We start from the raw sequence: 13,272 nt of genomic DNA on the forward strand, positions 1-13,272 counted from the left end.
AAATAACATTCATTCTGTAACAGCCGTGTAAAAGAAGCGATAGTTTTATAATTAAGAACTGAGATCTGAGGCCTTACGTATTATTAGCACGAAAAAGTAATCACAAACAAGTGAACAGGAAATATATGTGGAGACTGGTGCTGAAATTGAAAAATTTCTACAGAAATAGCGAAATCTCTAGTAAGAAAATTTTGACGAATATTGCGGCTAGTTTCTACAGACCATTTATCGTTCCAGAAACTATTTTACGATAACATGGCCACACCTAAGCAAAGCTCTAAAAATTGACATAAGAAAATTATGGCAGGCTCAGAAATTAATCTCTCTGCCGGCTGCGGTGAACTAAGAAAAAGAAAAAGTACGTAGAAAACGATCTACACATGCGACGTGCGACAGTGAGAAACAAAATAATAACGAATAACAAAATAAATATGTAACAGGTTTCGAAGGAAAATAATTTTTGGAAGAAAACGATAGTTTAAAAAATGGTAACAAAATAATAAATTATTATTTTACGTTGCATTGTCAGTACAGTTGTTATCACAGTCATCAGGCATACAGCAGGACAACTAGAAAATAATACACGGTAGACTGATGTCTCCTCAGGAAGGGAACTACAAGCAAGTACCAGTGCAAAAAAATTATTACACATAATTAAATAAGGACATCGACATTAATTCTCTCAAGATGCCTGACAGAAGGAAAGCGAGGCGCAAACACGAGTCTAATTTTTAAAAATAAAAGCAGAGATTTGATATCGGTAATTTAACAAAAAAGTCACACGAGTTTAAAATTACGATTCTGACAGAAGGTAAAATCGTTCTCGATCTCAAAATGCAAATTGCAGTTTTACGGGTATTTTAAATTTCGGGAGAAATAAAGTCTATCGAAAGCGCACAGAAATAAAAACGTATTTTTAATAAAGTAGTGGAAAATTACACCGAAGTAAAGATTGCACCTCGCGCGCACCGTCCCGCATTCGGTTTACGACCTTCTGTTAGGCTAACATCTCGAAATCTTACAACAAATATTTGGTTTCAGATATAAGACTTAGAATAAACACACACAAATTGTAGCTTACGGCAAAGTACATCGTAATTCGTCGTTATAACAGACACTTTCACGGTACACGTACTTTCGTAACAGTGAACGATTACGACAAAATCGTACAATTTCACACGTACCTTGACTCTCAGTCGCGAGAGGGATGACCAGAGTTTCTGCCCCGAATGCGCGGGTGACGATCAACGCCATATCCACAGTCTTTGTCCTTTATAAGGTAAATGCAAAGTTTATAATACTGTGAAGTGTAATGCGCAACGCGCGGCGCAGCGCGGCGCGGCGGGGCGCGGCTTACACGAAATACGTCCTGCCGTTGGCGCCGACGGCGCGCAGCGGCAGCGTGTCCGGGATGCTGCTGTACACGTGCACGGTCTGCTCGCCACCGGCGTCGGCGATCTGCATGTAGCTGTGCCGGTGCAGGCCCGGCCCGTACTCCTCCTCGTCCTCCTCCTCGTGGTCGGTGGTGCGCTGCGACGAGTTCTCCGACACGTACGTCGACTGCGTCGGCGTCGTGGTCGGCGTGTGGCGCAGGGCGTGCAGGTGCGGGTGCCGCTGCGGCTGCTGCTGCTGCGGGGCCGACGGCGCGGGCTGGCGCCGGGCGGCGGCCTGCGGCGGCGGCTGCTGCTGCTGGCCGTGGACGCGCGGCTCGGGCGCCGTGGGCGCGGCCGTGTAGCGCGCGACGGGGCGAACGCCTGCGGCGGCGGCGGCGGCGGCGGCGGCAGTGGCGGCGGTCTTACCCTGTCGCTGGCGGCCGGTGGCGACGGGGCCCGCCGCGGCTGCGGGTGCGCCGGCGGTGGCGGCGGGCAGCGGCCGGCCGCCGCGGCGCCGCACGTCGGGCATGGCGTACCACAGGCGGTCCCAGCAGCGGCGGTCGCCCCACGCGATGGGCACGCAGCCGCGCAGCAGTGGCCGCAGGTCGGGGCTGGGCTCGCACTTGACGAGCACGACGAGGCGGCCCGGGTTCTGTTCGGCCGACAGCACGGCGCCCAGCGCGCGCCGGAAGTCCGGCCGCGTCCACTCGCAGTCGATGAAGCAGCGCGACATCACCACCAGCAGGCGCCGCGACGCCTCCGCGGCGCTCGCCACGCTGTCCGCCAGGTACACCGACTCGGGGTCTACCTGGATGTCCCGGTAGTGCAGACACACGGCGTACCCGCGCTGCTCCAGCTCGGCCGCCAGCAGGCGCTCCGCGAAGTCCTCGTCGCCGACGCTGTACACGATGTAGGCGTCGTACAGTCGCTCTCGGTCGTCGTCGTGGTCGGCGGCGGGCGCCGTCCCGAAGAGGCGCACGCCGTAGCGCGAGTGCGCCCAGAAGCGGACCTCGTGGCGGAAGCGGTAGCCCAGGGCGGCGGCGGCGGCGAGCAGGAGCGCGGCGACGGCGGCGGCGAGGAAAGGTGCGTAGGTGGCGAAGGCCGAGCCGGCCGCCCCGTCCGCGTCCGCCGGGCCGCGCTGCACCACGGAGGAGGGCGCGGCGTCGTTGCCGCGGCGCGGCCGGTCGCAGCGGAGCAGCGCGTCGGCCACGCTGCCCCCCGCGGCGCACGCGAGGCGCTCGAGCGTGTCCCGGTGCGCCCAGGCGCGGAGGCGCGCCGCGCTCTCGCAGTCGCAGCGCCACACGTTGCCCGCGCCGCCCACCGTGAGCCGCGTCTGCGTGCTCTCCGCCAGCTGCTCCCACGGCCTGAAGTCTTCCAGCCGGTTCCCTTCCAGGCGCAGCACCTCCAGGTGCGGCATGTCCGCGAACGTCGCATTGCCCACACTCGCGATCTCGTTGTTCTCCAGATACAGTTCGTTCAAGGTGCTCATTTTCTCGAACTCGTAACCGTGGAGTTCCCGGATGCGATTGTTCTCCAAATGCAACACCCGCAGAGACGTCACACCGTTGAATGTCTTGTTGTTGATGTTTTCGATATTGCTGTTGTTGAGAAACAACACCTCGAGTTTTTTCTTGCCGATGAAGACGTGACTCGGCAATTCCCCGATATCGTTTCCGTCGAGATATATCTCGGTCGCGTCCATAGGTATCCTGTGCGGCACGTGCTTGTAGCCCGCATTTGCGCAGTCGACGATGTTACTGGCCCAAGCCGTATCGTGGTAACACGTACAGTTGTCGGGGCAAGCCATCTCGCAGTCGCACGCGTCGAAGTCGCAGCAGTGGCACAGGGCGAAGCAGTGCATTTCGTACGTGCAGACGAAGTGCAACGGATCCACCTCCATCAGTGGCTTCGTCTTTACGCCTCTAGAGAAAACCAGCGTGCACACGATGGTGTCCAAGTCCAGTATTACGGGATGCCGGCGCAGGTAGCCCAGGTGGTTGATACGCTGCAGCCACTCCATGTCGCAGTCGCACACGAAAGGGTTGCCACCGATATAGAACTGCGGCAGCTCTCTCTCCTCCGGCAACGGATTCACTGTCAGTGCGCTCATGTCCATCTTCTCTATGTTGTTGGCATACAGCACGACTCTGCTGAGATTCGTCTTCTTAATAAACGTATTCGGTGCGACAGTAGTGATCCGATTGTTATTTAAGAACACGACTTCCACACTGTCTGGCAACGAAGATTCGCCAATTTCCGTTATGTAGTTGAAACTGGCATCTATCATTAGAAGTCGGAGGGTACTGCCAGTTTCGTAGTAATTTCGTAGTTCCTTTAATTTGTTCTTATGCAAGTCGAGCCACTGAAGACTGTGGGGCACGAAGGAATAGTCGAACCACTCGATACGGTTGTTGGAGACGTTCAGCCATATCAGTCCTGGCAGATGAGACACAATGCCGCTAATGTCCGTCAGCTGATTCCCGTCCAGACGCAGCATCCGGAGAAGCGGGTTGTTGGCGAACGAACCTGCTTCAACAAAGCGAATATTGTTATTGGCCACATTCAAAAAGTGAACCCGCGGTAAGCTAGAAAACGTGTCTCTCGGCAAATTTTCCAGGTTATTGTTCATGAGTCTTAGGGCGTATAATTCCCCTAGCCCATCGAACGAATTATTAGACACATTAACTATGCTGTTACTCCCTATATCCAGAAAACGAAGGAAATGCAACTTACCGAGGGCGGCAGGAACCACCGTGAGGAGATTGTTGCTCAGCCCTAAGTCCTGCAGGTGAGTGCAGTTCTCGAAGGCCCGCTGGTGAATGGCAGTCAGCTTGTTGTTGTCCAGGTAGAGCTGGTTGACGACGAACAGCCCGCTGAAGTAGTAGTAGTCGACGTGTGCGAGTTTGTTGTGGCTCAGCGTGAGCACGTGCAGGTTGCTCAGGGCGCTGAACGCGCCCTCCGTTATCGTGTCAATTCCGTTGTGCTCCAAGTTCAGAACTTGTAGACTGTACACGTCAGTGAAAACGTGCGGATCGACGCGGGCGATGTTGTTATAACCTAGATTAAGCACGACGAGACGAACGAGCCCGCTGAAAGTATTCCTGTTGATCCAAGAAGAAGTGAGGTAGTTGTGCGACAGGTCCAGGACAGTTAACTGATCTAGTCCCTCTAACAGCCCCGGTGCCAGCACGCTGATGGAGTTATTTCTCAAATAAATCTCTCGCAGACCCCGAGTAGGCTGGAACACCTCGGGAGGAAGCGCCTCCAACTCGTTACTAGACGCATTCAGTACTTGCAGTTTATTTACTCCACTGAAAGCGCTGTCGCCCAGCGAGGTAATAGCGTTGTTCTGCAAGTACAGCTCTCGTAGCGAACGGAGATTTGTCAGTCCGTTGTCAGGAACACAGGGAATGTCATTGTGGGAGAGGTCCAGGAATTCTAGCACCAAGCTGCACGTCTTGCCAGCAGACGCGGAGAAGTCCAGTTCTAACATGTCTTGCAACCTGTTGTGCGACATATTGAGTCGAGACAGCGAAAACAGTGGGCAAAAGAGTGCGTCCGGCAGCTTCCATATGTTATTGTGCGAGAGGTCGAGGCTGCGAAGTTCTGACAGGCCGAGGAAGGTCTCCTGGTCGAATTCGAGCGCCGTCGCCGCAAGCCACTCCCTGATGTACGTACGCACCGTCAAATTTCGTAGGTCCCTCAGCGACGAAAAGGCGGCCCGTGGCAGTTGTAGGATCTTGCAAGTCTCGATGCTGAGCTCTCGGAGGCGACGTAGCTGTGACAGGAAGCCACGGCCGGTGTGATCGGGTAGACCATCTCCCGACACTTTACTCTCGTAGAAAAGCACGTCGCTGCACTCAATACGTAGCGACTGGACCTTGTCTATCTGTGGTAGTGTCAGGTTCTCTATTACGCTTTGCATCCCGTCGATAGTGCGTAGCTGACAATCTAGTCTGACTGCGTCTTCATCCTTTCCGTGTCCCACGTCGTAAGGAGACGTACGTTCCCAACCGCAACCTTTACGAACGTCCTCGTGCTCACTAGCGATGCTTCGCGCTTCCACATCAAAAAGCAATGATACTGCAACAATAGCTAAACAAATTCGGCTGCACACGCTCATTGTCGGTAGGGGTGGTGTCCTCGGAACGAACAGAAGCTTACATCACTGACAGAGACTTGGGTCACACACGATGACTGCCGGCCAAGTGCGGACCCGGCTCGGACGTACGCACGCGACGACGCCAAGCGCAGGCACGCAGCAGGCTCTACACACACTACACCGCGGTCGGCAAAGCCAAGACTGAAGTGACTCCGCCTCTGGCGCGCGGCCTTATCCCCCCACCACTGTGTCGCACGGCTGCCGCCAGATGTCAGGCGAGGGCGGGGAGCGAGGCGTCGGTGGTGGGGGCACGGCACGGTGGGAGGAGCAACTGTTGCATCTGGCCGCGCATACTGCAAACCAATTATAGCTCTTCACCTGCACTCGCAGCTCAAACACGTACACTCAAACGGCAACAGACGGACAGAAAACCAGAAACTCTGTAGTGGTGAAAGTGTCGCTCTCAGAGGCGGTTTACCCGTATAGCACGTGCTACGGGCCCCACAGCCGCACTGTCATTTCCTTTTTCTGGGGAAAATTATTCGCCGTCTGTTTTGAACTGAAAATAATAGCACTATTTAGGATTATGTGCGTGTGCTTTTGCAGCATTTTTAAATCGTAGAAAAAATATATTACTGGCTTAAAATCTAGCGAATTTTCGAACGTTTGAAGAATACATTCAACGTAATTGTATTTTATTATACCACATTTTACGTTTTAAAAACCGGCAATTTATCTACACGTTCTGTTCCACTCTGGCCTTCTGCCTGTTATTACGAACTTGCACCAAAATTTTGTAGACGAAGATTTTTCATTTTACGTTGTTAGCAAAGCTCGGCAGAAAATCGTTTACGATTACCGTTGCCATTGCACCAAACGGCGTAATGCTCTCAGAAGCAACCAAAATTTATCTACATGTTCTGTTCCACTCTGGCCTTCTGCCTGTTATTACGAACTTGCACCAAAATTTTGTAGACGGAGATTGTTCATTTTACGTTGTTAGCAAAGCTCCGCAGAAAATCGTTTACGATATACCGTTGCCATTGCACCAAACGGCGTAATGCTCTCAGAAGCAACCAAAACACTCCCGAAGTCCGACGGCTATTTGATTAAAATAAACTGAGTGAACACTAAGTGCTGTTTTTGCGATCCTGTTTTATGAGTTGAGACTCACTGTGTCTTTACAATATAACTATTCACCATGGTTCAAAGCATTTCTGTAAAATATTCGTACATGCTTTAACGTTTAACCCATTCAGATGCGCCGTATTTCTCAGTGCAGTAAGCACAAAGTCATCAGGCTTTCCCACCCGGTGTGCCGTAGCACAGAACTATGGAGTGTCTCGTCAAAGTCTATCCCATACAGAGGTCTAAGTTAATAATTTGTTTTTGACATGGTTGTAATAATTCATTATTAATTTCGAGACAGTCTCTATATGTCAACTTTTTGAATACAGCAGTGCCTCGTCTCAGACAATAAAATTTTACTCGGTTATCGTGAAATTCGCATCAAACATATAAAAATTCTGATTTCGTGCTGTGTTTTCTTATCTTACTTGGAGAACAGTTTCGAAACAAGTGTCCATTTTAGGTGTTATGAGATTGCAATTCCAAGGGCAATGCTGTGTTCAGACTGTAGAGCAAAATGCCTTTTTAAAGAAGTCGGCTGGTTGCTGCTGCTTCACTGGTAAACGTTTTCAGTTAGGCACGAAATGAAAACCATTAAAACCATCTATAAATAATGAAGGTAATGGGTAACTGTTGATTACTGGCCACTGGAAAGTGCGGTCACATTGCAGTGTCGTTGGAATCTAAGGTACTTTCGATAATGTTGTGTGTCACAAGTTGAGTCAAGAATCTGAAATGTCATTTTTCCCCTGATACGAATTTCAATGTCATTATTTATTATTTTACATCCTCTTGTATACAACATTTAACTTGCAATCTATATTAGTCGCCCACAATATTAGAGCACGTGGAAGTGAGGGCGTTTCGATTGGCTTATCGTGAGGTTTTATCGTGAAATTTTTCTAGGAAACTCTGAACCATTTGATAGTATATGCACAAATGTCTTGAAATCACTCGCAGTGCGATGCGTTTACTATAACGTCAGCGAGTGTTTCCGATAACGGCCACGGGATGCCTAATGCCATAACGTCGTGGTGGGGAGTAGTACGCACGTACGCATATGCATTTGTGTTACCACTGTTTTAAATTATATGTGTTCGCTCACTCGCAGTGCGATGCGTTTACTATAACGTCAGCGAGTGTTTCCAATAACGGCCACGGGATGCCTAATGCCATAACGTCGTGGTGGGGAGTAGTACGCACGTACGCATATGCATTTGTGTTACCACTGTTTTAAATTATATGTGTTCGCTCACTCACAGTGCGCTGCGTTTACTATAACGTCAGCGAGTGTTTCCGATAACGGCCACGGGATGCCTAATGCCATAACGTCGTGGTGGGGAGTAGTACGCACGTACGCATATGCATTTGTGTTACCACTGTTTTAAATTATATGTGTTCGCTCACTCACAGTGCGCTGCGTTTACTATAACGTCAGCGAGTGTTTCCGATAACGGCCACGGGATGCCTAATGCCATAACGTCGTGGTGGGGAGTAGTACGCACGTACGCATATGCATTTGTGTTACCACTGTTTTAAATTATATGTGTTCGCTCACTCGCAGTGCGATGCGTTTACTATAACGTCAGCGAGTGTTTCCAATAACGGCCACGGGATGCCTAATGCCATAACGTCGTGGTGGGGAGTAGTACGCACGTACGCATATGCATTTGTGTTACCACTGTTTTAAATTATATGTGTTCGCTCACTCACAGTGCGCTGCGTTTACTATAACGTCAGCGAGTGTTTCCGATAACGGCCACGGGATGCCTAATGCCATAACGTCGTGGTGGGGAGTAGTAGTACGCACGTACGCATATGCATTTGCGTTACCACTGTTTTAAATTATATGTGTTCGCGTATTGTGTAGGATGATAACGCTTTGTGAACTTCATTCTGCACCATACGATATTTCAGACAACTGAAACTAACCTAAAGTAAGCACGCAAGGTTTTTAACAGGCACAACATACTTAAAAGCCGTTACTTCAACGGTAATTTGCATTATTTTTGCAGTATAGTGAAAAAATGGGACAATCTGTTTCGTCTACACGCCCACAGGAGGTTTGGAGACGATAACGTCTATCTCACTGGAAAGAAATAACGATTTTACAATACACTGTATTTCTGATAATACAGTATTCTCCTCCGTGACAAACGGTTTCCTTTTTTTTTTGTGCTCTATGCTGCTTCTTTGTTGAGACAGTGCTCCCATATCACTCTTTTTGTGACATAAAGTGATAAATTAGTGCCCACGTCTTTTCTTTCGAGTGATATTGTAGTGCCGTCTTCGGATTTATTACCCGTCGAATCACTGATAGCCTAATCGAAATTACATATAAACGTAGGCTTCCGCGACCACTGTCACATTCAACAAAATTTTTCCTGATTTGTGACCGCATTGTCAATATACTAAAAACGTCGGTAATTTTAGATACTGACAATGCGGTCACAAATCCGGAAAAATTTTATTGAATATAATGGTAATTATGTTTGTCTTGCTTACGAGAAGAACACGGCAAGTGCTATCACCCGATTTCCCAGGAATTTCGCTAAGTGGAAGACGAGTCAAATTAAGGTAACACTGTGTAGGCTTGTCCAGAGATACTAGACCGTTTCTGAAAAAACGTCGGTCAAACTTTTAGATGTATTTTCGCGGTATTTTATGTGTCTTTTACCGCGTGCTAAGACGAAACCGTGGTTCAGTAGTTAACGTTGAGTTACTTAATTCTGCGCTCCGTGTTCGAAACCCGATTATTGTTTTTATTTCCTTTATTTTATTTTATTCTTATTGTTTTCATTTATCTACCAATGTCAGTAGAAGGTTACTAGACGATTGCTTCTTATCAGATTAGGGGATACAAGGGCGTTATATTAATTGTAGAATTACCACTTGATTTCACAATAAGTGTCATATATTTATTATATAACATATGTGTGTATGGTAGGTTTTTGGGTTGCAATCTTTTTAAATTCTCATATTCTGATATTTCATTCTCATGTCAATTCTTATATTAATTCTTACATTTTTCCATATGTTTATACTTTAGGGAGATTTGGTGCATTCCCTTGGGTCATTCCGACCGTAGACACATTCGAAACACAGATTTTCCATACACCTCGAGCATCGCACGAAGGCAGGTTTGTCACAGTGAGACTTCTTCACATGTATCTCACTCGAAAAAGAAATGTCGTTAACACTGCCGAAGATTTCGCGCGTCGGCAATAATTTCGCGCAAACCATACATAACGGATCACCTTTCCGAAAACTGGGGCTCACAATTAATTACGAATCAAGATACACTACAGGAATTTCACCCAAAACAGTTTCACATAATATTCTCTTTTTTAAAATTTCATTCGTACCGTTACTAGACAAATATAGACAAAGTTTAACAATATACACCGGAAAATGTTTGTGTAGTAATCTTCTACAGAATGAGTACATAAATGAATAACAAAAATATATAATAATCGGGTTTCGAACACGGGACGCAAACTTACGAAGCCGAGACGCTCATCATTATGCCACCAGTGCGTCTGAGGGGGGGGGGGGGGGAGGGGGCATTTTCTTCGCTCGGGGACTGGTTGTTTGTGTTGTCCAAATCATTTCATCTTATCTTCATTACAAAGACGCGCAAGTCGCAGAAGTGGCCTCAAACAGAATGATTTGCACCAGGCGTGCGAACAACAAAAGCCAAGAACGCTACACGATTATTTCATTTCAGTAGCTCTCATTTGAATTCATGATCAATTGTTTTTGACACTTTTAACTGCGTGTCCGAATAGTTTTTGCATATGTTTAGACAAAACCTCTCAGCGATTCTGAACTGTAAACAGTGATTTTTTTTTAATTTTAGTGATAATCGATTAGCTATAAACAGTTTATTAATGAACATGAAAATTCATTAACAGCTCTTCTTAAAACTATATTAATTTTATACCTCTTACTATGAATTCACCAGACTGGACGAAGTGTTTGTTGTGCAGTGCGTTTCGTGGAAATTATGTCCTCAACCAACTTTGAAGTAGAATTTAATTTTTAATTGAAAACAATAAGCATTTGCCACATACTCATTTGTACTATATTTTGCGTTGGAGAATAACAATCAATAAAGGCTTTAAGCAGCTGGTGCATATATATTAGTGCTGCTTTTTTCGTAAGAAAATTTATTCACGGCCGCTACGCAACCATCGCTGTTCGTTTCTCCCCACATTGTAGAATAATGGAAAATACATTGAGGTAGAGATGGGACAACTCTTATGTAGGAATCAGCAAGCACCAGAGGGGTTAAACTCACATTAGTTTGCTCTTTCACGTGATCCCGAAGTAGAGATCAAACTGATATGGGTTTTAGTTCCTAGGAAACAAAACACGGACTTGGAGTACGTTGGAGAAGGTCTGCGACTGCGCCAAACGGAACTCGGTAGACTTCTTAGTGCTGATATACCGTCAGAGGTGAAAATGGTTGTTTATGACCTATCTGTCAATGACAAGCAATCAGTTCTTCTCGGAGGATGCTATTATATAAAGGAAAAATTGTTTAGATATGCTGGAAGATTTTAAAATGACTGCAGAGGCTATCAGCTGACCCTCAGCGTAATTAAACGTAATGCAACGCGCGCAAATACATGAAAAGAGCCGATATTACTTGACTGAACAAACGGTAATCAATCAAGTTATGACCGTCAAGTATTTAGGAGCTCCTGTCCGGAGCGTTGGGGAAGGCACAGGTCAGCTCAGATTGGACAGAAGAATTCTAAGTCAGTGTAAACACACACGAAAGACACCGATTATAAAATACTAGTTCGACCGATTGCTGAGTTCTGTTCAGTGATCTGGAACCCTTACAAGAGTTTTTATTTTTATTTATTTTTTCAATTTGTTGGTTTTCGGGCTGTGCCCATTCAACCATCTTCAGTAGCGAATGTAAGTTACGACGATACGAACGTAAAGACACACAACACCCAGTAGCCGAGCGGAGAAAATCTCCGACACGACCGGGAATCGAACACACGCTCCTTCACTTAACAAGCAACCGATCTGACCACGTAGCGACATGCAAAGAAGAGCTGTACACTCTGTCACTTGTTCGTTAAGTCAGCGTGAGAGAGTCACAGACGTGCTCGCCAAACTTCGATGAGAGACGCCAAGAGAAAGGCGGTGTCTATTACGGAGAGCTACACTGAGAGCCCACCTTCCAATACGAATACTTCTTCCTGGAACGTATTTGTCACGTGATGAGCATGAACGAAGAACTAGAGAAATTTGGGTATGTATAGAGCAGTAGCGACAGTGGTATGTGGAAGTAGTGCAGGCGTACCCTCCGCCACACATCCTACCGTGGTTTGCAAAACACATATGTCCATGATTGAGAGATGTAGATTCCCCTTATAATAAATTCAATAAAACATCAAAAACTTTCGTAAATTCTTGTGCATACAGGTTTATTCTAACCATGCCTGCACTTGTAGTCTATAAATAACAGACGTATTTCCGTGCATAGGTTTAGGTTCCTTTTCCAAAAGAAAGGGCAGCGGAAGTCTTCCCCTGTATACTTCACACTGAAGTCAGTTAATTGAAGCTCCTTGTTGTTGCTCGGAATTTAACGTTACCTAGTCGCAAGTCGACATTTTTTACATATGCGTATTGTCAGAACTCAAAGTAGAATCAAACGTCACAGAAAATTCCTAAGAAATTGTGGGTGAAATTTTAATCTGTCTATTTGAAGTCTAACTTTTAGCCATTTTTTATGTTTTATAGATCGCCTTCCTCCTCTTAGTCTTCCCTGGGATCTCCGTTATCATTCTCCGCCGAGACTTCTTCGGTTTTTCCTGAATGAGAAATTTCTGTCACAAAATTCGTATTCGTTGCCTCAAAATACAAATATGTGAAAATAGTCCTTTAGTTTCAGTGAATCTATGGAAAAAATTATTGTATATTTTCATGTTTTAGCTCTTTCGGCAATACAAACATGAAGATTAACAAAACTTCAGAAAGCCTTCTTCTTCCCACACTAATTTAGTTACGTGCTCTCATGTGAAGTGTAATTAAAACTGAAAAGTTTGACAATTTATCAGTTTAAGAAAATGTATGTAAATGATTTGTTAAGTGTGTGTTACAAGTAATTTGCCTCTTAACTGTCCTTATTGCGTCTGGAATTTAATTACACCCATAGGTCGAACACCCTCAGTATTATATGTGCGTTTTCCTTGGGGGTCTTACATTGTTATTGATTCATTTCGGTTCATTTGTTAATTTTTATTCGTACTAAATAGTACGGCATATTTGTGTCACTTGTACTTTTGGATTTGTAGAATTTTGTTGTGGGCTGTTATGAGTTAGTACAGGAAATCTTTTAGGTATTTTCCTCCTTTAGATAAGACGACACATCAGGTTAAAAAATGTTCAGATGTGTGTGAAATTTTATGCGACTTACCTGCTAAGGTCATCAGTCCCAAAGCGTACACACTACTTAACCTAAATTATCCTAAGGACAAACACACACACCCATGCCCGAAGGAGGACTCGAACCTCCGCCAGGACCAGCCGCACAGTGCACGACTGCAGCGTACCAGACCGCTCGGCTAATCCCGCGCGGCGACACATCAGGTAACAGTATATAGTAGTACGCTTTGTTCTTCATTTATTTTTACTGTATGTTGCAAT

General features: G+C 46.5%; 1 protein-coding gene across 1 annotated transcript; it reads right to left on the minus strand.

Annotated features, from left to right (window-relative positions):
• Positions 1-522: 522 nt before the first annotated feature.
• Positions 523-5,652, minus strand: LOC124556073 (toll-like receptor 6). The gene is made up of 2 exons (XM_047130100.1): positions 4,107-5,652; positions 523-3,902 (listed from the first exon to the last, which is right to left on the minus strand). Exons 1-2 carry the CDS (start codon positions 5,494-5,496, stop codon positions 1,354-1,356), a joined length of 3,939 nt encoding a protein of 1,312 aa, XP_046986056.1. The 5' UTR covers positions 5,497-5,652; the 3' UTR covers positions 523-1,353.
• Between the last annotated feature and the right edge of the window lie 7,620 nt (positions 5,653-13,272).

Source organism: Schistocerca americana, chromosome X, assembly GCF_021461395.2.
Source record: "Schistocerca americana isolate TAMUIC-IGC-003095 chromosome X, iqSchAmer2.1, whole genome shotgun sequence".
In the NCBI taxonomy this organism is placed as follows: domain Eukaryota; kingdom Metazoa; phylum Arthropoda; class Insecta; order Orthoptera; family Acrididae; genus Schistocerca; species Schistocerca americana.